This window comes from Ascaphus truei, chromosome 4 (assembly GCF_040206685.1).
Source record: "Ascaphus truei isolate aAscTru1 chromosome 4, aAscTru1.hap1, whole genome shotgun sequence".
In the NCBI taxonomy this organism is placed as follows: domain Eukaryota; kingdom Metazoa; phylum Chordata; class Amphibia; order Anura; family Ascaphidae; genus Ascaphus; species Ascaphus truei.
This window is the reverse complement of record NC_134486.1, coordinates 299,110,511-299,135,129: the sequence shown is the minus strand read 5'-3', so window position 1 is coordinate 299,135,129 and position 24,619 is coordinate 299,110,511. Positions and strand designations below refer to the sequence as shown.

Sequence of the window (24,619 nt, the reverse complement as noted above, 5' to 3'; positions counted from 1 at the left end):
GCAATTGTAAGTGCAAGCCTTTTTCTCTCTCTCTCCTATAACAGTGGTTAGTGTAGCTAGCAATTCATTTAGAAAACTGGGTAAAAATACAATTTTGTTTAGTAGTGCCAAATAGCTTAGCTTTAACATAGCAATTAATATTCTGTGAAGCAAGGAAACAGTAAGCACTGTCCTGAGCATACGCCACTTTATACGGGTTCTACTTAAGCTTTATAGTTGGTTCTACAATGAGAATACCATTTAATGGCACAGTTGCATTAACACCACACAAAGGGGGGGTGTGTGTCTTTATCCTATATTAAATTAAAAATAAAGTTGTGTGTGTGTACACAGTGGTGAAAGTTTGTGAAGCCCTTAAGATTTTTCATATATTTCAAATCTAAAATGTTATAAGATCTTAATCTAAGTCTTAATAATAGATAAAGATAACCTGATCAAGCAAATGACACAAAAACATGATATTTTTTCAATCTTTATTAATACACAAATGATTCAACATTAAATATTCGTATGTGAACCTTTAGATTCAGTACTTTGTTTCACCCCCTTGAGTAGCAATAACTTCAACTAAGCATTTCCTGTAACTGCTGTTCAGTCTCTCACATCGGTTTTGAGGAATTTTGGCCCATTCCTCCTTACAGAACTGCTTCAACCCGGTGACCTTTGAGGGCTTCCTTGCATGGACAGCTCACTTCATGTCCTGCAACAACATTTTGATGGAGTTTAGGTCCAGACTTTGACTAGGCCATTCTAAAACACGGAATTTGTTCTGCAGCCATTCTTTTGTAGATCTGCTTGTATGTTTAGGATCATTGTCATGCTGCATGACCCACTTTCGCTTCAGCTCATGGACGGGTGGCATGATATTCTCCACTAGAATCTTCTGATACAAAGCAGAATTCATGTTTGGATCAGTGGTGGTAAGCAATCCAGGTCATCAGACAGCAAAGCAGCCCCAAGCCATTACACTCCCAGCACCATGCTTGATGGTTGGGATGAGTTTCTTCTGTTCGAATGCATTGTTTGGTTTTCGCCAAACATAACATTTCACATTGAGGCCAAAAGTTCTAACTTCGACTCATCATTCCAGGAGTCTTGTAGATCATCTATGTGCTCTTTGGCGAACTTTTGATGGGAAGCAATATTCTTATTAGAGAGCAGTGGTTTCCTCCTGGCTATCCTTCCATGAACACCATTCGTGTTCAGTCTTTTTCTGATGGATGAGGCTAGCCAAGGCTAGAGTGGCCTGCAAATCCTTGATTGTTACTCTGTGGTTCTTTGTGACTTCCTGAATGATTTGTCGGTTTGTTCTTGGAGAAACCAAACTCTGTTTCTGATCTTTATATACTGTAGGATGGGGCCTCCCAAACTAACCCTGAAGATCTACCTAATTATTTAAACACCTGGTTCTTATTATGCCCTTTAATTTAGCCAATAAAACCAGGGTTTGACTTACTGTTCCATATACCCGGACTCATTGTTTGTCTAATTCATATGTCATTTTGTTTCAAAAGACATGGAATTGGTTAATATAAACCCTATTGGATATTTAAGAAAAGACTGATTTTGATTTAAGAAGGTTATCATGGAAAAACTATGGAATTTCTGTAATTATCATTGGAATGCACAAACTATGTATGTATGTATGTATGTACCTACCCCTGCTCTCCATGAGGTCCATGGCAGTGGGGGGAGGAGTGAGTGTCAGGGAGGGGGGGTGAAGTGTCAGTGAGGTAGGGCTGGAGTGAGTGTCAGTAACGGAGGGGGAGGCATGAGACTCAGTGAGGGAGGGGGAACGTAGGATCCGTGTGTCAGATACACACTTGCATGCATACTCTGGCACACAGAACCACTGAATGGGGAGGGTTGGAGGAGACTTTTTTATGAGCAAAAGTTGAGTGGGGGGGAATGAGACCTGAACAGCGTACACTGTACAACCCCCTCCGCCTCTCAACAAAACTTTGGCTCCTAAACTAGACTCCTTACTGAATCACTCTGAGATTAGTACTGAAATTGGAAATTCGCTTAAAAATTATTTCTATATTAACAATGGATCTGTAGAGTCGACAGCGACACTATGGGAAGCCCATAAGACCACGATCAGAGGAAATTTTATATCAATAGCGTCACACAAAGAGAATAAAAAAAGAGAAACAAAAAAAATTTACGGAAAAAAACGTAAAATTAGAATATTCACATAAAAAAAACCTGTCGAGGAAAATGTATAAAATTCTTAGTCAGGCAAGAGAAGAACTTAAGAGGTTACAACTAGAAGACAGGGGTTGGGATTGGGAGACAGTCTGAGCCGGTGGTAATCGGGTTTACCTTGATAATGTGGCAGCTGGCAATAAAGTATAGGGTCATGTCAACCCCATCTAGACTCATGCCCCTGCTCGGCAACCCAGGGTTTCTTCCGGGTTTCCAAGGCCACGGCTTTGAAATCTGGAGACATAGAGGGATTCTAGAGATGGGAGATTCAATAGAATAAGATAAGTTGATGTAATTTGAGGAAGTAATAAGGAAATATGGCCTACCCCTAACTGAGACGTTCAAATATATGCAGATCTGACACTTTGTTCTTCAAGGTTTTTATGAGGAGGAATTCCCCAGATCTTCAAAATGTGTATATTTATGTAAAACAAATAAGTATCAAAAAGGTCTGATTTCGTCCCTTTACCAAGGTTTAATCCCCCAAAAAGATACCCCGACTCATAAATATATGGATCAGTGTGCTCTGGACTTCCAGACTGAAATAAAAAGATAGGACTGGGAGGATATATGGGAGAATGCGGGTAAAACCTCTATATGCACAGTGACAAAAGAGAATATCTATACAATTATGTTACGCTGGTATTGTACTCCTAAAAGGTTAAAGCAAATGTTTCCGGAAGCTACGATAGATGTTGTAAAGGATGTGGACAGATAGGGGATCTAGCACATATTTGCTGGTTTTGTTCAGTAATGCAGACATAATGGAAGAAAGTTCTGAGGCTAATATAAATTGTGACGGGGATTGAGATTCTGCTGGACCTAATTTTAATTATTCTAGCTAAGCCTATGGAAGGTGTGAACCTTTATACAGTTAAATTGATTCTGCATGTTTTAACGGCGGCTAGGTGTGCTGTAGTAGCGGCGTGGAAGAAGACACTTCCGCCCTCCAGGAGAGAGGTCATTTGAAGGGTTAATGATGTCCAATTAATGGAGAGACTTACCTCATTTTTGAATAGTACCACATGGAAGTTTGATAGGGTCTGGGATCCCGGGGATGTCGGATAGGGGGATGTCCTCATTAGAATAGAGGTTTCAGGCGTGAGGAGTGTAGGATATGTTGCTTTTAAAAAATGTTGTATGCTATGCAATGTGAAAGCTGAATTCTGTAACAAAATGGTAGTTTTCCCGTCCCCCCCTTTTTTTTTTTTTCTCTGTAACCCCCTTCCCATTTATATTTGAAAAGCTTAATAAAAATATAAGTTTAAAAAAAAAAAGAAAACATACTGTACATGAAAAGCTGTATACTACATTTTTGAACATACTGTACACTTCTGTACAGCAAGTTAATGTACTTGACCAATCAATATACACTTATTTACTTTTTAAACAGGTCTTTCGCAGAAAAGCAGTTGAATTGGGAGAGAAGCTGCTGCCTGCATTCAATACTCCGACTGGAATTCCTTGGGCATTGCTAAACATTAAGAGGTAAAAGAACTTCATTATTCTGGTTACACTATTAGCTTCTTGTTTTTTCCACATGTAGCTTTAGAACTCTTGAAAATGTCTCCTTTTTCCTTTATCATGCAAGGAAGGCTGGCGATTAACCTGAGCACCTTTTATTGATCAATACATAAACGCAGCTATAGTGGGTCACGCTCTTTTTACATTTTATACCAGGGTCTAAACTTACAGCTCATGGGACAAATTTCGTCCCCAAAGGCCTTCGGACTGCCTGTTTCTCTTAATTTCATTGCAGTTGCTCAGGCAGCCAAGTGCATTTTTTTCTCGCTGAAACTCACTATACAGCCACGGTGAGAAAATATATTACAAATGCTATACGTGCATACAGAATGTTGAAGTATGTCAATTTTTAAGTGTTTTTAGATATACTGTTGTTTATAGCATTATTGAACAGTAGTGCTACTGAAAACAATGGTTACGGGTATTTATTTAATCACTTATTTTGTGCATTAATGATAACATCTGCTAAATCTGTATATAAAAGGATGTTGCGGTACATTTCTGGCCATTCTACTTGTAAATGTTTTGTAATTATATTAATATTATATTAAAATAAAAATTATTAAACTTTATTTGTAGGGTTTTTTTTACATTTCAAATTGTTTAATAAAGCTTGATTTGCGATTATCTGTAATCTGGTTATCAGTTATCTGATAAAATGAAGGGACACTAAAACAAAGTTACAGTAACATATAGCAGCTGTATCCTTTTTCTAAATTGGAAATGTACTTGGGTTACGTTGGTCTTTAAAGTGGCTCTTTTGTTTTCGTTGTTGTTGTTATTTTGACTATGTGGGAAGCAGGGGGTCTCCGGAGCTGAATGGTGTTGATTTTAGCTCTGGGGACCCCCTGCTTCCCAAGATTCATACATCGGAAGGGGGTGCCAGTAGCAGTCAGGGCTGGGCACAGAAAATGTCTTGGGGCTTCCTAGTGGTCCGCATAACGAGGAACCTTTAAACAGCAGGAAGATACCGGCATCACCTGCCCATGTAAGACTCCCAGGAGCAGGATGCCTGCCCCGGGAGCTGAAATTAATGCGGTTCAGCTGCAGAGACCCTTGCTTCCCTCCTAGGGGGGTGAGGGGGAAGATTTAAAGGCGAAGATCCTTTAAGGTAAACTATAATTGTTTTAAAAATTGCTTACATCATTTAGAACTGGTTATGCTTGTAAACCAAACCTACAGTATGCCCCACTTTTACCAAGCTCCTTTTTTGTACCGTTCACTTTATTTGCTTCTCTGCATCAATTTATTTGGGAATACACACCCTAGGTAATCTTGCCATCGTTGTGTGCTATATATGGCTTTCCGTGCTTTTCCTCTAACGGCTGTCAGTTAATCTTTTGAATGGAAGCAACAGTAGAGGCTAAAACCAGTACCATTCTCACATATCGCTTGCAATGTGCTACCCCAACTATAATTCCTGAGAAAATGCTTTTAGAACATCCATATTCAATTATACTCACCAATATGACTTTCGAAAGTGCATTCAGCCTGAAGTTGAAATATTTTCCACATGTCAGAAGTAATAGGCTCATCTTAGTCTATTTTTGTTCGGCCTTATACTGGAGATTTTGCATTCGAAAAACCTTGGTAAAAATCTTCGCAGGTGACAAAATTGCAGTCATGTTTCTTCCATTACACTGAGGAAAGTGTCTTCCACGTTATGTAATGTATGCAAAGATCCTGCATATATGCATAAAATGTCTTGCCAAATATGTTAAATCTACTCTCTAATCTCCCCCTAAATTTACATAATAGAAATACTTTTAATATTGGTCCAGCTCGCACAAAGCGATGGCTCCACTCTTGCTTTTCTAGTGCTATCTAACCCCTTTAGCGATGGTACAGATGTAGAAAGACTTACTGGCCCAAGCACCACAGGCAAAATAGCAAGTGTCTCCAGCGCTGGGGACAGTCTACTGCTATTGTGCTGCGAAAGGTGCATGCTTCTACAATGGACCCCCCTCAGTGCTAATCCTATGGTGCCACAACAGTGCAGGACAATTCAAGATGGTAAGGATTACTACATCTGTACCTTTTGTTTATAAAGTGGGATACACTTCAGAGTTTAACAGGGGGTTCAACAGAAGTGAAAAAAGGGGACAATTACACACGTACTGGCCCAGGATTATGGAGTTGAACCTCACTGGAAAGGAGGACATTTTCTAGCAAAGACTAACCGCAATCTTCACTCTACAGCACCACCACTCATAGATTGGATTTAGCACATATTTTACTTTACACTTCTCTGACCTTCATTTTCAGTTCCCAGTTCACCTTCTGATAGGCTCTTGCTCTTGAACCCTGCCCTCTCTCTAGCAGTGCAACAATTGTATCTAGTAACTGCCCAGTCACATGATATTGCTGGACTATATTGCCCACAATACTGTGCAAGAACTGAATTAAATAACCCAGAGCAAGCGATAGATTATAGGAGAATGGATCGATCTGCAACTTGGCTAATCACTTGTCAGTGTGCAGATTGTATTGATGCACATATTTTAAAAACGGCAGCTTGAATTGCAGGTTTAGTCTGCGGCCACGCTGCCGCTGAGCGCGCTCCTGCTTGAACAGTGACGTCACCAACCCTCCAAGCATGAGCGCTCGGCTGTCCTTCAGTAATGTTAGATGGGGGGAGTGGCATTGAAGGGAAGGGGCGGGTGGATGGCTAAAGGCTGCTGTGATTGATTTGTGACTGGTGCACTTTCATTGGTCACATGACCCTTCTGTAACCATTCTCGACAATTGGAAATCAAATTTCCATGTTTCTCCAAGCGCCGAGCTTTGTAGAGCGTATGTGCACGAGCGCCGCGTGAGCTTGGTGGCAGCGTGGACGCAGCCTTAAAAGTAGGGGCTTGCCATACTATCTCAATTCTTAGGTGTTTTTGTCCCTCTTCTGTGCCTTTTGTCTATCTATGCCCTATGTTACTTATGCATCCCAAAATCTTAGCCACACTTGCAGCTCACACATTTTTAAAAATTGCATCTCCTGAAACTAAAAAGTTCCAATAGTGACCCATACTGTCTAAGGCTGCGCTTATAGTCCCGGCGACGCCGCGTTTAAACAAGTCAATGCAATCCGTCGCGTGCGCCTATAGTGTACCAAAATCACTGAAGTCAAAGAAAATTGTCGACTGCCGCGTGACGTCAGAGGGCACGTGAGCGTTTCAGCCAATAAGGGCAAAGCACTCACGGCCACGTCCCCTGGTCGCCATCTCTGGTCTCCTACACTATAGGCAGAAATTGCTATGGCAACGGCGATGGATGACGCCACATGGTTGCGTCGCCGTAGCCGGGACTATAAGCTTAGCCGAAGACTAGAAGACCCACTTCACATTGTATTAGCAAATAACTTTGAGTACCTGGTAGTCTGCTTTCTAACCTTATTTAACATTTGTTAAATTCCCCCCCCTTTACTAATTTTTTTATTTGTGTATGTAAAGCATGTGACCATGAATAATTCTACATTCTTACCTCAGTTGGCAATCGTTTGGTGCTCCTGTTATAAATCTCTAAAAAAAAATTCTATGGTGTTACTAACATAATGGCTACTTGATGCAATGCAACTCGGCAGCTACAATGTATCCTTGTAATCTGTAACGATAGTTACCTTAGTAATATATCTTAAACTGCTGGGAAGATTGGCAACAAATGATCACAAACTGGAAAGTGTTGCAATGATCATGCACTGCTGGGGAGGTGGACTAAAACCTGCTGTAGAAATGAAAGGATTCTTTAATACCCATTAAACATATCATTGAGTTGAATAAGAAAAGAAAAAAATGCAGCAAGTATCATCTAATACTACAGAACTGATATATTTAAAAAACAAAACCTAAGATTTCACATGTTTTGCTGCTTTAATATTTAAGTCTGTACATTTTTTTCCATTCAGAATCATAGCTGACAGTTAAATCCATATCAATGTTTTTTAGCATGCCAGCTACGAGCAGCAATCCCCCCTACTTAAGCGCTCTATTTTTACCTGTAGAGACCCCTTGGTTCCCGAGATGCTAACAGGCAAAGTTACCAGATTTAAGTCTAGTTTAAGACCTACCTCCATTGCAGATTACAAGTGTGTGCATAGACTGTAGATTATGGCACTTTGTCGCTTTATGATTGGAGTAGACATAGTATCAGTAAACACATTGAATAGCCCATATAAGAAACACAGAACAGACCGTGTTTATTTATTAATAAGATTTAGTTACTAATTTTATTGTGAACAATAAAAAAAAAACTTTTTGGCATATGTTTATTATTGTTTCATAGGATTGAAAGTTAAGTTTGATTTATTTCTGGGAAGAAAAATATAAGATTAAATGTTAAATGAAAATGTAAATGTGATTAAATCCTGGAGTGCACCATGTTTTGAGGATTTTTTATTTATTTTTTGTAAGAGCCGTTTTGCCTAATCTAAATCTCTATGTAGTGCCCAACTAAGGACTAATCCCTATTCATCAAAAGTTAACAAAGTAGAGCGAGGTACAGTATACTTTTCTCTTAATTTTTATTTGGATATGGATTTCCATTTAATTTTCGTTTAACAATTAAGGTAACACAAAAAAATGTCATATTAAAACCTGGAGAAACTATTTTACACTGTTTAGGTAAATGCCCCATTTATCCTCGTCTCATGTTCCGAATGTAACATAATTTGGTTATTCGATTTACTTGGTTAAGGTGCAATTCGTTGTAGAGGTTGGTTTTGGGACTCTCTACTTTTTTGTGATATGACTGCTGAATTCCATATATAAGAATATGCATTTGGACTTGGTCCTGTGCCCAAATATTTAACTACGCAAATGATATTAAAGAGAAACCCGGATTCATAAAGCCAAAATAGGATTTACTTGTTTATGGGGTTTGTTTTGGCTGCCCTCTTTTAATGTGGGTGTGGATATGTTAATGTAAGAGATGCACATTGTGGTGTCATGTTGCCTGTTCCTAATTAGATGTAATTGTTATGTTAATTCCTTTTGCATTGTCCAGGTGCACTTGAAAGCAGTGGAAGCTTCGAGAGGAGTCCTCATATTAAATCATTGTAATTGTTTGCAATGTGAAACTTGTACCCAAAGCTCTTCACATTATTATTGCACTGTTGTGTAACCAATGGTTTGTTATACAGTACCTTCATTCCCCCTGTAGAAAAGGGATTGTTCTTGCTGAATAATACTGGAACACATTTCTGCTGTAAACATCCTTGGGTGTTTTTCCTGTTCACAATTTGAATGGCAGATTGTTTAGTAGTCGAGCTTCTCACATAATTGTTTAATCTAGGTACAACACATAAATAAGTCTACCACCTTCACAAGCAGAGAAGGGATTTTGGTGCAATATTTTTTTTTTATATACATATTTTATACTAGGATTGTAGGTAAAGAAAACACTGACAAAAGTCCCTTATTCAGAGGTCCCTAAAACATTGGGATTTCGCTTTTCAAAGTCCAATCTCACATAGCTAGCCAGAAAACATATTTTGTAAATAATTTACATCTAATTGGCTTTCATAGAAAAATCTGATCATACTAGTGGCAATGATTTGGCTGCTTCCATTTGTGGGGGGGGGGGGTGAATTGCAAGTTTAAGGACCTCTAAATGGGGAAATGATTGCCAATCAATAATTTCCTTTACCGTTCTCCTACATGTCCTTATCAGAGCCAATAAAGATAGGGGGAGGGGAGCCTGATCTGTACAAGCACTTGCTGATCACACAGTGACACCAGACAAAAGGGAGCAGCCAGAGAAAATCACATGTCTCCCAGATTTTGGCTCATCATGTTTCGAAAAAATTATCTTTAAAAAAAATATTTTCACATATTCTCAGATTTGGGTTAAAAAAAAAAAAAAAGCATCAATCACCCAGATGTAACCCCATGATATACCCTGAAAAGCCCAGGGGCCCTAACACACACTTGCTTAGTCGTGCTAGAAATGCTATTTTTTTTAGGGGAGATGGGAAAGGAAGTGACGTAACCTCACTTCACTTAAGTTCATGTCATGGGAGACTTGTCCATGACGATGTGATTGCTACAGTTTTTAAGCTGTTTTATTTATATATATATATATATATATATATATATATACAGAAAACAAGAAGAAAAAACAGGCGTACTCCTAGTGTGATAAAGTATAAAACAGTATTTATGGGATTGTAAAATATAAAAAGCGCACTCACAAACAGAGTAAAAATAATAGCATTTATGAGATATACTCAATCGCCTTGAAGCTGTGAAGGGAATGTATCAGCCTGTCCCGTTGGTGCCACCTCTGGTGTATCCGTTGGTTCAGCAAGGTGCACTGGAGCCACCGCAGCCAGATGTAATAATCAGCAACACGGTCAGAGACTCCCTCCAGATACACCTCCCACAGCTCTCACTGCTCACCAGCAGGCAACTGCAAAACCGGAAGTGACAGCAGTCCCAAGCAAAATAGCAACAGCTCCAAGGTACTCTCTCCGTTCGTGTAGTAATGTCAGCCACAAACTCGCCTCTTTGGGAAACGCCCTACACGTTTCGTCACTAAGGACTTCGTCAGGGGTCCCCTTGCACCACCTTGAGAAAGGTCCCACTGGGGGACTGAAACGTCGTTTTTTGTGTCTTCTATCAAATATAGAAAATGTATTATTTACTTACCTGCGTGCTGTCCCTTGATGTCGTGTTGCAACCGGTATCGTATGGTCTGGTATTACTTTATGGGATAAGCACCAAAACTTATTTACTTGCAAATGGTGTGCCGGCTGTGCATTGGATTATATATATATATATATATATATATATATATATATATATATATATATATATATATATATATATATATATATATATATATATATATATATATATATATATATATATATATACATATATACATACACACACACACACACACACACACACACACACACACACACACACATACAACTGTATGCTCATCTGCATGTCTTAGGCAGGTCTGCAACCCCGCCTTTCCCCATTATCACCCAGCATACAGCACTTCCACTGCAGCAAGGGATTGTGGGAAATGACATGCAAATGAGCACACAGTGTCACTTTTTGCCTCAAAATCCATTTTTAACATGGTTCCCTATAGACTTAAGCTTGCTGCATGGTCACAGCTTTGAGTATATATATATGTATATGCAGTGGTTGACAAATCCCCAAAAAATCTACTCGCCACACAAAAAAATCTACTCGCCACCTAGTACCAAACGTGTGCTGCTTGGGCCAATATTTACTCGCCCGGGGGTTAAATCCACTCGCCCGGGGCGAGCAAATGTATAGGTTTGTCGAACACTGTGTATATGTATATATATATATATATATATAATATGTATGTATGCGCACCTTTTTGTCTGAGTTAGTTCCAGCATGTGATACTTAACCCTTTGAGTGCCAGAGGGGCTGCTGTACCACGTCCCCCCTGGGACTCGCAATCACATGCCCGCTTCTCCTTTTACACTTCGGGACAGAACGTGATCTACAGGGTTAATATAACACGACTACTACATCCAAAGGGTTAAAAAGCATATTTTGAAGTGAAACTTCTTTGCTGGCACCTACCAAATTTCCCTTGTAGTAAATTGCCTTCATGGTGACTGAAGTACAGTCATGGTAGTGATGTCACTGCTAGCCGTAGAGGACGTCGGTGTTGGCATCTCTCGGCCTCCTGCGCTCTGCGCGCATGTGCAGGAGCCGTTATCTCACACACACGCAGGGACACAATAATAATAAATATATATATATATAATGGTATACATATAGTTTGTCATCTGCTTCTCAGGACATTGTATGAATGCAAACTTTATAATTTTTCATTAAATTGGCGCATTATTTTGAAATACTGTATCAAAAATGTTTCACTGTTTGACCTGGTCACAGCTGCTTTACAGTATATGGTTTAGCAGCTTACAGATGTGTCTGAGATGGGAAAGTTTGAATACTAGATGAACATCAAATCGAGAAACCGTTATCCTTTGCATTACCATAATGGTATTAAAATATTGGTCATCTTGTCTATTTGTTAAACATAGAAGGGTCTTTTCAAAGTATCCCAGCTGCAAAGCTGGTGCAGAACTAAAAAACAGAACCAGATTGCCCAAAGAACAGGAATTTGATTGCTTTTCCCTTTGACCGAATATGTTAGGGTGTTTAGCACAGGTTGTGCTGCCAGCTTTGTAGATGGGAGGCTGATAAATGGACCGTACCGAGTACAAAGTACAGTGCAAAGCAACCCGTCCATTACTTTTAATCTATCTTGTATTGGACTTGTATCATCAAATCATTTAAAGTGAAGTTTTGTTTTTTTTCAGCCCAAATGCCGTCTTGTTTTTTACCCGTGGGGTGCACTATTACATAGCCAACACATCATGGGGTCTGGCACTACAGGTGCCCGCATTTCTGCTAGTTTTCTTGGGAAGATTGTGTTCTGCGCTTCGCTTTACCTAATCAGTGTTGCCACGGTCGCATGATCGCTCCAGGTAGCACTCACGTGATCATGATGTGCTGGGAGGGGCTGTGGCACACTGCTGCTCCAGGAACCCCCCCCCCCCCCCACTCCACCTGGCGCTCAAAGGGTTAATGAATAAATTTGACAGATTTCCACAGATATACTTTTTTCTGTTGCCTGTGGAAAACCTTACATGTCTGTTCTCCAGAAATCTGGAAAGCTCATGTCCAAACGACCTCTATGCAGAACCATCATCTTTTCTCTAGCCTTGCTTACCGACCAGTGTAAGCGATCATTAAGGTTTGCAGTATTATATTGCAGAATAATTTTCCTGGATGCATGTCACATATACCCAATATATATCAATAAAAGGGTACTTAAGGCGTTAGTGTTTGGCTTTACAATTAGAAGTTTGGAGCTAAACTCTTGTCAGCCAGTATTGAACCACTTCAGAATGTAACAGAATGGCATTGGCAAACACGTTGGCAGGAATATAAGCAAGCCCCTTAAATAAATGTGCCAGTAAGTGAATGTTTCCCTATACTTCACTGCACTTTACAGCATTTCTAATTGCAGCGGTCCTCAAAACTCTTGAAACATCTATTACTAGACATCTTTAAAAAGCCATTTCCTATCAACATTGCCTTAATTGTTTCTGTAAATCTAGCAGTTCCGGCTGCCTGAAGGTCAGTCAGGTGTTTGGAGTAATTTGTAACAGTGATACTAGACACTAAAATACTAGCATCTAAAATAATATACAGTTAGTTTCCAGTTACAGGTGCATGTTTTTTTTTATTTGCACTTCCAGTTAACCGGAATTAATTGTCCAATTTAGGTTAGTGAGCCAACAAAAACTACTAGCCCACTGCTCAAGATATACCCACAATTGGAATGTAATGAAGAGTTGATTGCTGCCAGTCCTGTAGCAGTTATTTGCCAGGTAGATGAGATAAGGTGACTAGTTGTTGGATTATGTTCTTGTTTAGGTACAGTTAAAGGGACTCTAAAAATGTACCATTGTGATATGTGCTAGGATGAGTACAATATGGTGATATAATAATCCTGCTGAGCCATGGGTAGTTTTAAAGCTGCAGCTATATGGGAATATTTGTATGTAAGTGAGCATTTCCATTCGATTTTTTTTCTTTGTTAAAAACAAAGATCCAAAAATATATTCCAACTTTTAATAAGTTATTGTTAAACAGGATTACCTTTTACCAGCTTGTGTGTCATAGAAAAAGATGTGTTTTCAACCAGTTTTAAGGATTTAAACTTTTCCCCATATATGCTCTTTAAGGAAGGTTACCTACCTTATTTTTCCTGGCTGTTTATTATGTGCCTGAAGTAGCGAGTTCGCATGGTAAACCCCCTTTCTTCACAAGGCAGCACAGAGCTGTTTTTCATGCATAATACAAAGCATCTTATCAGAAATAAATGTCTTCATCATTTCAGATAAGGTTCTTTGAGGTCTATTACTGTCACTGAAAAAAAATCAGTCACCAGGAAAATAGCTAGAGAGGAGAAAACACAGAAAACAGTTTGTGGATACATTTTTGGCAAATAAAAAATAAGTGTGCATGGGGGAAAAAGTTACAGCGGGCTTTTTATTTGAACACGATCTCAAGACCAATTGAATATTGGCTTTGGTACACCATTGTTAATAATGCTAAAATGTTATGATGTACATTTCCTGTTACCCCTTTGTTTTTTGTTTTTAATAAATGCAGCAGTTCTTTGCCTTTATGGCAATGCAATAACCTAAGCTGCTGATGGGTCAGTTCTCCCCTGATCGATCGGTGAAGATCCTGCTTCCCAGGGTGCATAATATGACTGCCTATTTCTAAAGAGGAAGTTGTGTAGCTTCCTAGATAGTTGTAATAGCAACCCAGGGGAACCTAATACATTACAAATCAATAAGGGCATCGAGTGAAACGTACATATTTTACTAAACATTCAAATGAAATGCTGCTTTAATGTCTGCAAGTAACTTGTGAACACTTGCGATTAAACGTAGCCGTTACACGACTGATTAAGCCCTTTTTAAGTCTTGACACATCCGTACATTTGGGGGTAGTGTTAAATAGTCACGTTAGTGGCGTTATGAATTATAGAAAATTCTTGGAGTTGTCAACAGTAATGGAGTGAGTGCATTTTTAATGAACACTGGAAGCAAAATAAACACAATAATTGTTTTTGCTGAGGTTGATAAATGTTCAGGAGTTAAAACATTATAGCACAGTTTGTCTTTTCTACATTCTAAAGCCTTTAGGCTTCATATTTTCATAATTTAGAAATACCAGAACTCCTGATGCATTTCGGTATTTGTGTCTTTATTATAAAGTAAACCTGTTGTATCATGCTACTGTCTGTATTTTCTTCTGCAAACAAACACTGTTACCGTTTCTTATGATAATGATTGACCTTAATTTAATAACATTGTTTCTGCATTTTCTGTGTGTTGCGTACATAATGAATGACTGAGTTGCTGCGAGTAGTTCCTAAACGCCGACAGAGACTTGCAAATGTCCTAGAACGAAACGTATATCATCTGACCATCTCCATGAGGTCCTGGATTTCCAGCCTCGCATCGTGGTGTATGGTGGTACCAGTGGGGTGACCACTTTCAGAATAAAAAAAGGCAGTTTTCTCCTTCCTGTAATGGAGGTGCCACCTTCTTTCATGTCCCCTGGTGTCTAGTACAGAAGCTGCTTCTCTCTTTCTGGCGCATGCCCTTGTAAGTGCTCCTAACCATATGAGTCAGGCTTGAGGTAGTCTTGGGGCTTGGGTTCAGATCTATGAATGGGTTCCTCGGATAGAAAAGAATATCAAATAAACCAGATTGTCAATAAAATGTGTTTTACTGAAAAAAATGAACAAAAGAATAGTCGAGGCTAGTGCATAAAGCACAGTATACATATAACAAATTCACAATACGAATATGTACAGAAAAAAATAAACAGTGCAAAAATCAATGGGCTCAAAAACGAATCCACAATGCGTAAATGCGGAATATAAACACTCGCTCATGCGCAGGCGGCTACTGTATTAATAGCTTATCACAAAAAGATTTTTGGAGGACCACAGTATCCAGGCATATTTGGTATAATCCCTTTATTTGGTGTCATCAGAGGTCTTCTAGATCTTGGTCTTATCAGGCACACTAAAGTATCAGATGTATATACAAAAAGAGAAACAAAGAGAGATATCTAATGTAATACATCAAAATGGTATATTGGTCAAAAAAATATGGGTCTCACGCTCAAACTTGCATAAAAAGAAAGGCTCGTCGATGGATATAGGGAAGCTGAAAGTCTGTCTGACACAGTTGGAGCCCTTCATGTTGTCATCCATGGACTGCAGCCACACGTGCCTGGAGTCTGACATAGTCTATATGTGCCTCCTTTTTGGTTATCTGACAATGCTTTCTTGAAAATAATGTCGGATAGGGAATCATCGTAAAGCTAATTTTCTACCTATTGGTAGCTAGTATAAAGAGTAGGATATGAGCGTTGGATAAGACATTTGACGTTGGAAAATTGCCATTTTAAAGAATCTGATATACCGTTCGTTGAAAGTGTAACGTCGGAAAGCGAGGACCGTCCGTACATCTGATACTTACCTGACAAGACCAAGATCTAAAAGGCCTCTGACACTAAAGAACAAGGGGATTGTACCCAATGTGCGTCATTTTTAGGCACTCCTTGTCTGTTTTTTATATATAGTTAGCATTTTATTCACTTTAAAGAAATGTCTCTTTTTTTTTTTTTTCCCTCCATCTCTTGAGAAACTCTGAAAGCGCAGAGTTTTGCTGTTTATTTTTTTAGATTTGAATCCCTATCTAGCATGTAATGAACGCATTAAATACTACGTATATATTTGTGACATTTCTCCTCTTGTTGTTCAGACCTAAATTTGTTCAGAACAAGAAGTTACGCATGGCCGTAAACGGCAACATTATCTGCTTTTTCTGAAAATTTAGCAAAATGAAAAAAAAAGATTGTGCAGCCTTCAAGTTGGTTTAGGGAAAAAAGTTAATTATGGTGTGTTTTTCAAATCATCTAAGAAGGCCAAAATGTTTAATGCTGCCTGCCAGCAATTCAAAGACCACTTCTAGATCAGACGCTCTTTCCTTCAATATAGCTGCCATTATACTATCCATATCATTTCTATACAGTACATACTGTCCAAACGTGACTTTTTCTTTGAAAATCAAATAAATCATAACATTTCAGGTTAATTTCTTAGAATAGACTAAGGGGCTGATTCGAGAAGAGAGGAGCCACTGCCGGTACCCACCTTCTCACAATCAATTCGGGCCATGGAGTTTGTCCCCAACTCCTACGTAGTATATATTTCTGCTTCTCTAATAACATCTGCCAGCCTTGGGAAGACGTAAAACAAGCATCCTTACTTACAGATCTCCTTGGTGAACACACCGGAAAGGATACACATAATTAAATCAAGCCTGCTTGGCATTCTCAAAGTTCATCCGTTTCGTGATTATAAGTGCACTTACTCCTACTAAGTAATGAACTTTCCTAATGTTACACATTTGCATTCTGCAAGGACTTTAATGACTTTATATTGGTTCCATATGAAGAAAGTAAGCAACAAACAGTGGGGATTGTCAGATTGTAGCACTAAACAGCTCACAACTGGAAAATGGGTCTCAAAATGCTCTACAGAAACAAAATGTGAATACTTTGCCTTTTTTATTTCATCAACAAGCTGCATAGTATTCTGCTCAAATAATGTTTTATTTTTATTTTTTTTACAAAATTGGTGTGATCTAATTGCTAGACAGAGGATATTTTCTTCCATAAATTCCTGGACCAATTGTTGGCTAACGAGCTTATTAGATGTTATGCCCTGTATCAATGGATGGTTTTAGTAAACTGAATATTTTAGGAGATAACCTAAAATATGGGCTTCAAGAGTCATATTTGCACTAAGGTTACATTCACTGCAGAATACTGTACCTTGTGTTTCTCTGAGGATAGGGAGCTCGCCTCTTCTATTAAATAGAAGTTAATAGAAAAAGTGAAGCTAAAGACCTAATAGTGTTTATGTTCTGGGAAAATATTGTAGTGTGATGATGCACAAAACTAGTCTAGTTTTTTTCATGTCCAGATGCAAGCTTAATTATTTTTCTTTTTCGCCACCCTATTCTTGCCATCTTTCTACTGATCTGTTGTGAAACATGGGCACTCCTTAGCCGTCACTATACAGGTGCGTCGACGAGTATTCTAAAACTTGCCTTGGAAAATCTGGGGCTATCACCAACAAGACCCGGGTACATGCTGTGACATTTCAGTGACATTTCTGCAGACTAATGGCCAATCGGATTAACACAGCAGGGGTCCCCTTGCAGCCCCATTCCGTTTTAATGGGACTGGCAGGGACCCCCGCTGTTAATCCGATGGGCCACTAGTCTGTCTGCAGAAATGTCACTGAAATGTTGCAGCATGTACCCAGCATGTACCCGGGTCTTGTTGGTGATTGCCCCAGATTTGTTTTAGAATACTCGTCGGCACTACAGTACATGCAGGCAGTCACGTATTGGCTTCATGCTTAATCCCAAAGCCGCGTCCATTGTGAGCGCGACCCGATCAAAATGCCGTACCTCTGAGGCAGGCAATAGAGCGCGCGATTTACCAGAAGACAAATACATTTGTTTGTCGTGTGACGGCCGGAGGTCATGTGTGTGGTTCGCCCAATGAGGGCGAACCAGCTCCATGACGTCACGGCCACCCCTAGGCCACAAATCGCTGCACCTACAGGCGCTCGTGACACCAAAGCACTGTCGCGCTCACCATGGACGCAGCGTAAGTAGCACAAGGGATCACTAATGTCTTATCTTTTTACAATGTATGCATTATGATTTATGTTTCACTGACATTTTCACTATTGGATAGCTAACAAAAATGTTTACATTTTTAAGTTATTACTTTGAGATTTCAAACTATAAAAAGAATAGATTTTGGGGTAACCGAACACTATAATGTATAAATTGCATACTTGTCACAGAAAATAGAAGCTTTTTCGTTAGTACGTGTTTTTACTTTACGTATTTCTGAATAACATTTCCGAAATGTGACTAGACAACCTTAAATTATTACAACAGTGTAATTTTTCTGAGTTTTATCCAGGAAATTATAGTTCTCGTAGCTTGAATAGCAACAGCTAAAGAAATTATTCCAGTACTAGAGGTTACAAACGCACTAAGCGATCAAAGGGTTAAATACAGTTTGGCCAATACAGAGGTTTTTTTATTTACTCAGGCTAATTCAGTTGGCCCGACGCGGTTAATGGCAGTGTGATTGATTTGAGTGGGCATCTTGAAGCAGTCCCTTAGTCTATTCCAGAGGTCTTAACCTGAAATGTAATGATTTTGTCGGATTTTTAAAGAAAGTGTGTTTGTTACTGTATGTATAGAAGTGATGTGGACAGTGAAAAGCAGCAATAATGTAACAAAGGGCGTCTGATCTAGAAGTTGTCTCTGAACTGCTGGCAGACAGCCTTGAGCATTTTGGCCTTCTTAGATCATTTTAGCGCAAACCATAATTCACTTGTTTAACATTTTGTTAAAATAACTTGAAAGCAGCCCTGATCTTTTTTTTTTCTTCTCCTTGACAGTGAAAGGACAATGACAGATACATGTAAATGGTTCTGTTATGGCATCATGGAACATAAAAATTATCAAACTACTTTTAATCATTCAGTGAGGGAGATTTGTATTGAGAAGCAGTTTGATCCATAACAGATTTTAATGCCTCAATCCCCCTCCCGGGGACCCCCCAGTTATGAGATATTTGTAGGGTTTTGTGCCAGTGTTTGAGAAACTACAAAATAAAGTTGAGGTTGCACTATGGTGTAAAAAATACTACTATAAAAAGTGTATTAGTTATGGGTGGTGCTTGTCCCATAGTAAAAAAATAAATTAAGTATTCTTACCGGGCAGACCCTTTTCAGTAGACTTTCTATATCATCTGCTGAGTTCCATGATGACTCCTTGCTGTGGCACGAGTTGTTCCAGATGAGTATCATCTCATATGAGATTAAAAATTATATATTCCGGCGCCTACAAAAAATGTCCAAATAATGGGTAGTAAATTCTAACCATTGACCATATGAATGTTCAGTTTAATGACCTGGGAGCCTCCAGATATATCTTGAGGGTCGTCTCGCAATATGTGGAGATAAACACAAGAAATAATCATAGCGTATACCTGTAAACTATTGTTGATAAAACAATAGAAACAGACAAAACATACACTAAACAGACAATTGGACTTGATATAAACAAAAATGAAAAACACCTAATGAGTAGCTAAATAACTAATTTAATAATATTGTAAAAAACTAAATAAAAAGACAAATGTCTAAATGACAGGGAGTAATGACTCAAAAGATCACATCCGGTGGGAGAAAAATTGGAATCCTACTTAGTACAAGCATGGTTCCACACAGCGTTTAGGATACCCTTAATCCTATATGGCAGACTTCAAACGAATATTCATTAAGTCCCTCCGGAGTGCTGTTACTGCCGTCGCATGTACCTCAGCTCTGATACCACCTCTGCTTGTTCACCATACTAGCAGAGCATCGCTAAGCCTAGCACCAATCCCCCAGCCCCGCACCGATCCCACCCAGCAGCCCACGATGCCCCCAGCAGCCATGACACCAGAGGTAGGGGTGTAAGGGGGTGGGGGCTGTGTGTGCGCAGTGGGCTGCGAGTGTGGGCTGTGTGTGTGCAAAAAAAGTTACATTTAATATTCGAGGTCCACGCTCAAACCGCGTTATAAGCGAATTGCGCTATATCGGGGTTGAGCTGTATTTATACCCACACAGACTAATTGATATTAATAAAACAATCTTGATAATATAAACAATTAGGCGAATAAAAACTAAACTAGTCTCAGCAGTTCATGAACATGCAACACATAAACACTTAATTGCGGTGCCATCAGTGCAGTCGTACCAAACTCTGAGTTAGAGGCACGCTTTCTTCCCCAAAACAATTAAACTGATTGCCGGGGGAGAGCGCGGTGCCTCTGCCGGTGACATCTCCTCCTGCAGTGTCCCTCAACATGGCGCTGCAACGTCAAATGGCATCACGTTGCAATGACAGCGGGACACTACGCTGCATCGTTGCTACTATAGGGCTACCTGTGGCGCTGCGTTGCCATAACGACTTGACACTGTATGGTGTCACGGCACCATGATGCCGGGATGCTGAGGAGATGCTGCAGGTAAGAGGCCCCGCACATGTCCCTGCACTGGCCCTGTTACCATCCCTGCCGGCACTAACCGGAGGATCACATGGGCCACTTCAAATGCCATCACGGCCATCCCTCTTTTAGTACATTGAGTGCACCTCATACTGTGTGTGTGTAGAGGCTATGTGTAGGGGACATTATTGGGACAATTGTATAATAAATATCATTTGATTTTGCAATTGAAGAGTTTTTGTTCTGTGGATATAAACAACTCCCAAAAAGTTGTGTTCTGTGATAGCACTCCATTCGCATTAATTTTCGCACACACGTGTCTTCACCTTTTACTTTTAGTTTTGCATGCATCAAAGATAGAAAAATCTCGGGCCCTTAACTTTTCTGTGCTGGCACAGGCACTACTGACTGACTTGTCACTACTGAGACCAGCAACCGCTCACTCAATCATGTCTTGCTAGCTCAAATCATGACACGGTGCGCTGATGCCGGCTGTGTGGTGATTGACAAGTCAGTCAGTATTGCACCACTTACGTGCGGCGCTGCCAGGTGCGGCACTCCGCGACTATAGAGACAAGAATGGAATGGCCAATATCCTAACTTAAAAGAAACATGATTGAAGACTGCACAATCCTTAACCCTTTTGCACCAGGAGTGATCACGGATTGGTTCGCTGCAGATTACATTTCAATGCGAAGATGGAAAGAAGAAAACTGATTAAAAAGACTAAAACAATCAACATCAAAAACTTCAAGAATAACAGCAGAGAATTTCAACTTGAGCTGTAAAATGGCTACAGCTTGCTCAAAATGCATGGGGACACTTTAACAAACGATTATGAAGAACTTATGAAGCTTGTATTTGAAAGCGCATGAAAAAAATGGAGGAATCGCTAACAAAAAACAGACTAAAAAAACATCTGAGTCAAAACAACTGAGGAGACAACAAGAAATGAATCAAGACCTGAATAAGAATTGAATATGCAGAGCTCTGTGAGACAATCCGCAAACGTGTAACTGAAGAAGATAATGTAACTATATGTATATCTTTATATGGCGCCCACAGTATACTCCGTGCTTTACAAAGATGATACAGTACAGGGAATTATAATACAATAAGAGCAACAAAGTCAGAAAATAGGAAAGGAAATCCCTGTCCCGGAGAGCTTACAATCAAAGTGGTATGATTGGAGACTTACAGACACGGCAGATGAAGGAATAAGCGCAGAAGATGGCAGTGCTTGGCCACAATGGTGGGTAGGAGGGCCTTTTAGACAATAGCCATGAGTCCAGGCTATTGGGATACTTCATTTTAAGAGGTAGGTTTTCAGGTTTGTCTTGAAAGTGGGGAGAGAAGGTTTTTGGAATGTATGGATTGTGAGGGAGTTCCACAGATGAGGTTCAGTGAGGGAAAAGGGTTTAAGATGAGAGAGAAAGAGTTATAGAGGTGATAGGGAAAGGAGACCATTATGGGTAGAGCGGAGGAGACAAGCAGGGGCACAGTGGGAGATAAAAGCTGATACGTAGGAAGGAGCAGATGAGGGGAGAGCTTTAAATGTAAGGAGGAGAATTTTGTAGGTAATCCAGAATGTTAGGCTATTTTGTTCCCAAACATAATTTTATGTCCATTAATGTCACATTTTTGTATTTTGGTTACCATTTAAATATAGGATAGGGGGCATCAGTATGATAAAGGACAGCAGATTAAATCTTCATTTTTTATTTGTTTGTGATTATACCACATTTCTTGTTTTCATGCATTAGACTGAAGACTGGAATCTAATTCATGCAGTTTTAACCTGAAAGCAAAGTCTAGGGCAGAGGTTAAAGACAATTTAACTTTGTTTCTATATCTGAGTAGAAACGGCTAGTAGGACCCTGGTCTAATTATTGTAACATACTTTATTTTAGAATGGTGAAATGAAATCCAATAATCTCACATTGAAGCAAACAATGACCTGATGAGAAGTGAAGGAGCAGTTTAGACACAAGTTCAGTCCCAGAGTGCAAAATGTTTGTTTTTTTGTACATCAATTTCAGGAGTAATTGTTGCTTTTGACTTTCATCTTAACCTGTCCACACGCAACGCCAAACGACTGTGTTGCTTTAACCAGATTGTGTTCATCCCTCTGTATATTGTGATTACATAATTATATGTGAGAGCAGGAGACCTGAGACTGAAATTGCTCATCTCAGAGAGAAAATCCCAACCTGTATTATAGACATTTTCTGAAACCCAGAAATTGGCTGTAGTTTAGACCAATGCAGAGTAGGAAACCGTACAATAACATGAAGCCAGAACAAAAAAGGAATTTCGATAACTAACTGCTGGATTAGAAATCTCTCTAAATTTGCCAAATAAATGTATTGTTTAATACTCTGTAGTATTCTCTTTGGTGCTGGAAACAATGTGAAAATAAATAAACCGCTACAGGTGACATACACTTTAAAGAGAGTATGCTAGAAGTTCTTCAACATATGAACATTTTTACCTTATGATGAAATTGGGAGTCTTTTTAAAGCAGTAGCAAAAAAGAAGAAAGCAGAGCACTGCCAGGAGCCAGGTGGTAAAAGTGAAAATTCTTTATTCGATAAACATCGCCCAAAGGAGGTGTGCAACCTCCTATGCGTTTCGGACACTGTCCTTTAACAGCTGCTCGATCCACCCCATGCTTCACGTTTTTAATATGAATTTGAATGAGGTTGAGTAGGGTGCTCAAAATTGGACTACCACATTGATTCATGCTGATTTTAACAACCACAGCTATTACACCAGCCTTGCAAAAAGCCAGACACCTGTGTCACTTAAGTTATTTTACAAGGCAGCTGGAACTTGTGTATATGTCTACCATGCAACCATAGAACTCGTCCGGAAGTTTTGTGCCAATTATTTATTTACAAACTATTTAATCGAATGTTGTTGGTGAATACAGTGTTACCAAGGTCAAAACTGTTATTTTGCTGTTAACGCCACATGTTGTCATTCATTGTTTATCTTTAAGTGATTTATTATGATACACATTTACCAAAATAGCCTGAACAAAAATGAACACACTACAGATTCTTCACATTGCTGCCAGATTCTTCAAAATCACATGAGCTGTTGCAGTAGTCTCGTTGCTGCTGAGGTTAAACATGCTTGTGCCGTGCCAGTGCTGCCTGCTCAGACACACTTGGGGTATTTGGCCTCCTGAGCTATGACTTTGCCATCCCATAAAATGACAAGGCCTGAGAAACGACTGTACTAAAAAGCAATTTGGAAGCCCCAGACAGCTAGCTGTAGATCTCGTCTGTTTTGGTGCAACTATAAATAGAATCAATATACCGTAAAAGCTTTGTTATATCCAGCATGTGCCGGATAAGCAAACATTCTGGTTAATTAAGACTTATACATACCATACTGGTAGTACACCTTTGCAAAGATTTACAATACATTAGAACGTATAAAATAGTATACAGGTACTATCCAATCAAGTAGTAATACTACTGTAATACTGTTGAAAACATCCGACTGAGATCTAGAGGTGCCGGATAGCTGCGGCATGAATTCCAGTTACTACATTGAAGATTTGTATTGGGATCTATCAGAAATTCCGGATTCTAAAACTCGCTGGTTGTTAAAAATGTCGGATAACAGCGCTTTTACTGTATTATGCGCTGCAGAGAGAGGGACCTAGTGAAATAAATATCCAAAGGTTGTGTGAAGGTGTAAATAATACCAATTTAGTCCTAGTGCCAGTGCAACCTGGTGTACTGCAGTGTTTCCCAACTCCAGTCCTCATGGAACCCCAACAGGTCAGGTCTTAAGGATATCCCTGCTCCAGCACAGGTGGGTCAATCAGCGGCTCAGTCATTTTGACTGACCCACCTGTGCTTGAGCAGGGACATCTTTAAGACCTGACCTGTTGGGGTTCCCTGAGGACTGGAGTTGGGAAACACTGGTGTACTGTGTCCTTAGGAATGTTTGTTGTTGCTTCCATGGAGTAGTAGATCTTTCTGCATTAGATATTTAAAAAAATTAAAATAACAAACACTTCATAGAGCAGTATATTCTTATTTCATATTTGGCAGGAATAAGCAATTCTGTGCACAAGCGATGTAAAGTTATGAAAACACAGTCATGGTTGGCTACACTGTGCCCACGTCCATCTGTGCTGCAAGCTGTGCCCTATGCACTTTTTCTCCAGTGTCCTGACTGATTGCACTGCC

The 24,619-nt window shown here is 39.5% G+C and overlaps 1 protein-coding gene across 1 annotated transcript in view; it reads left to right on the top strand.

Moving 5' to 3' along the window:
- MAN1A1 (mannosidase alpha class 1A member 1) overlaps positions 1–24,619 on the top strand; it is a 292,996-nt gene that overhangs the window by 204,313 nt on the left and 64,064 nt on the right. The window contains exon 5 of the mRNA XM_075597752.1: positions 3,602–3,696. Within this exon, the coding sequence (XP_075453867.1) occupies positions 3,602–3,696 (95 nt within the window). The remainder of the gene's footprint in view (positions 1–3,601; positions 3,697–24,619) is intronic.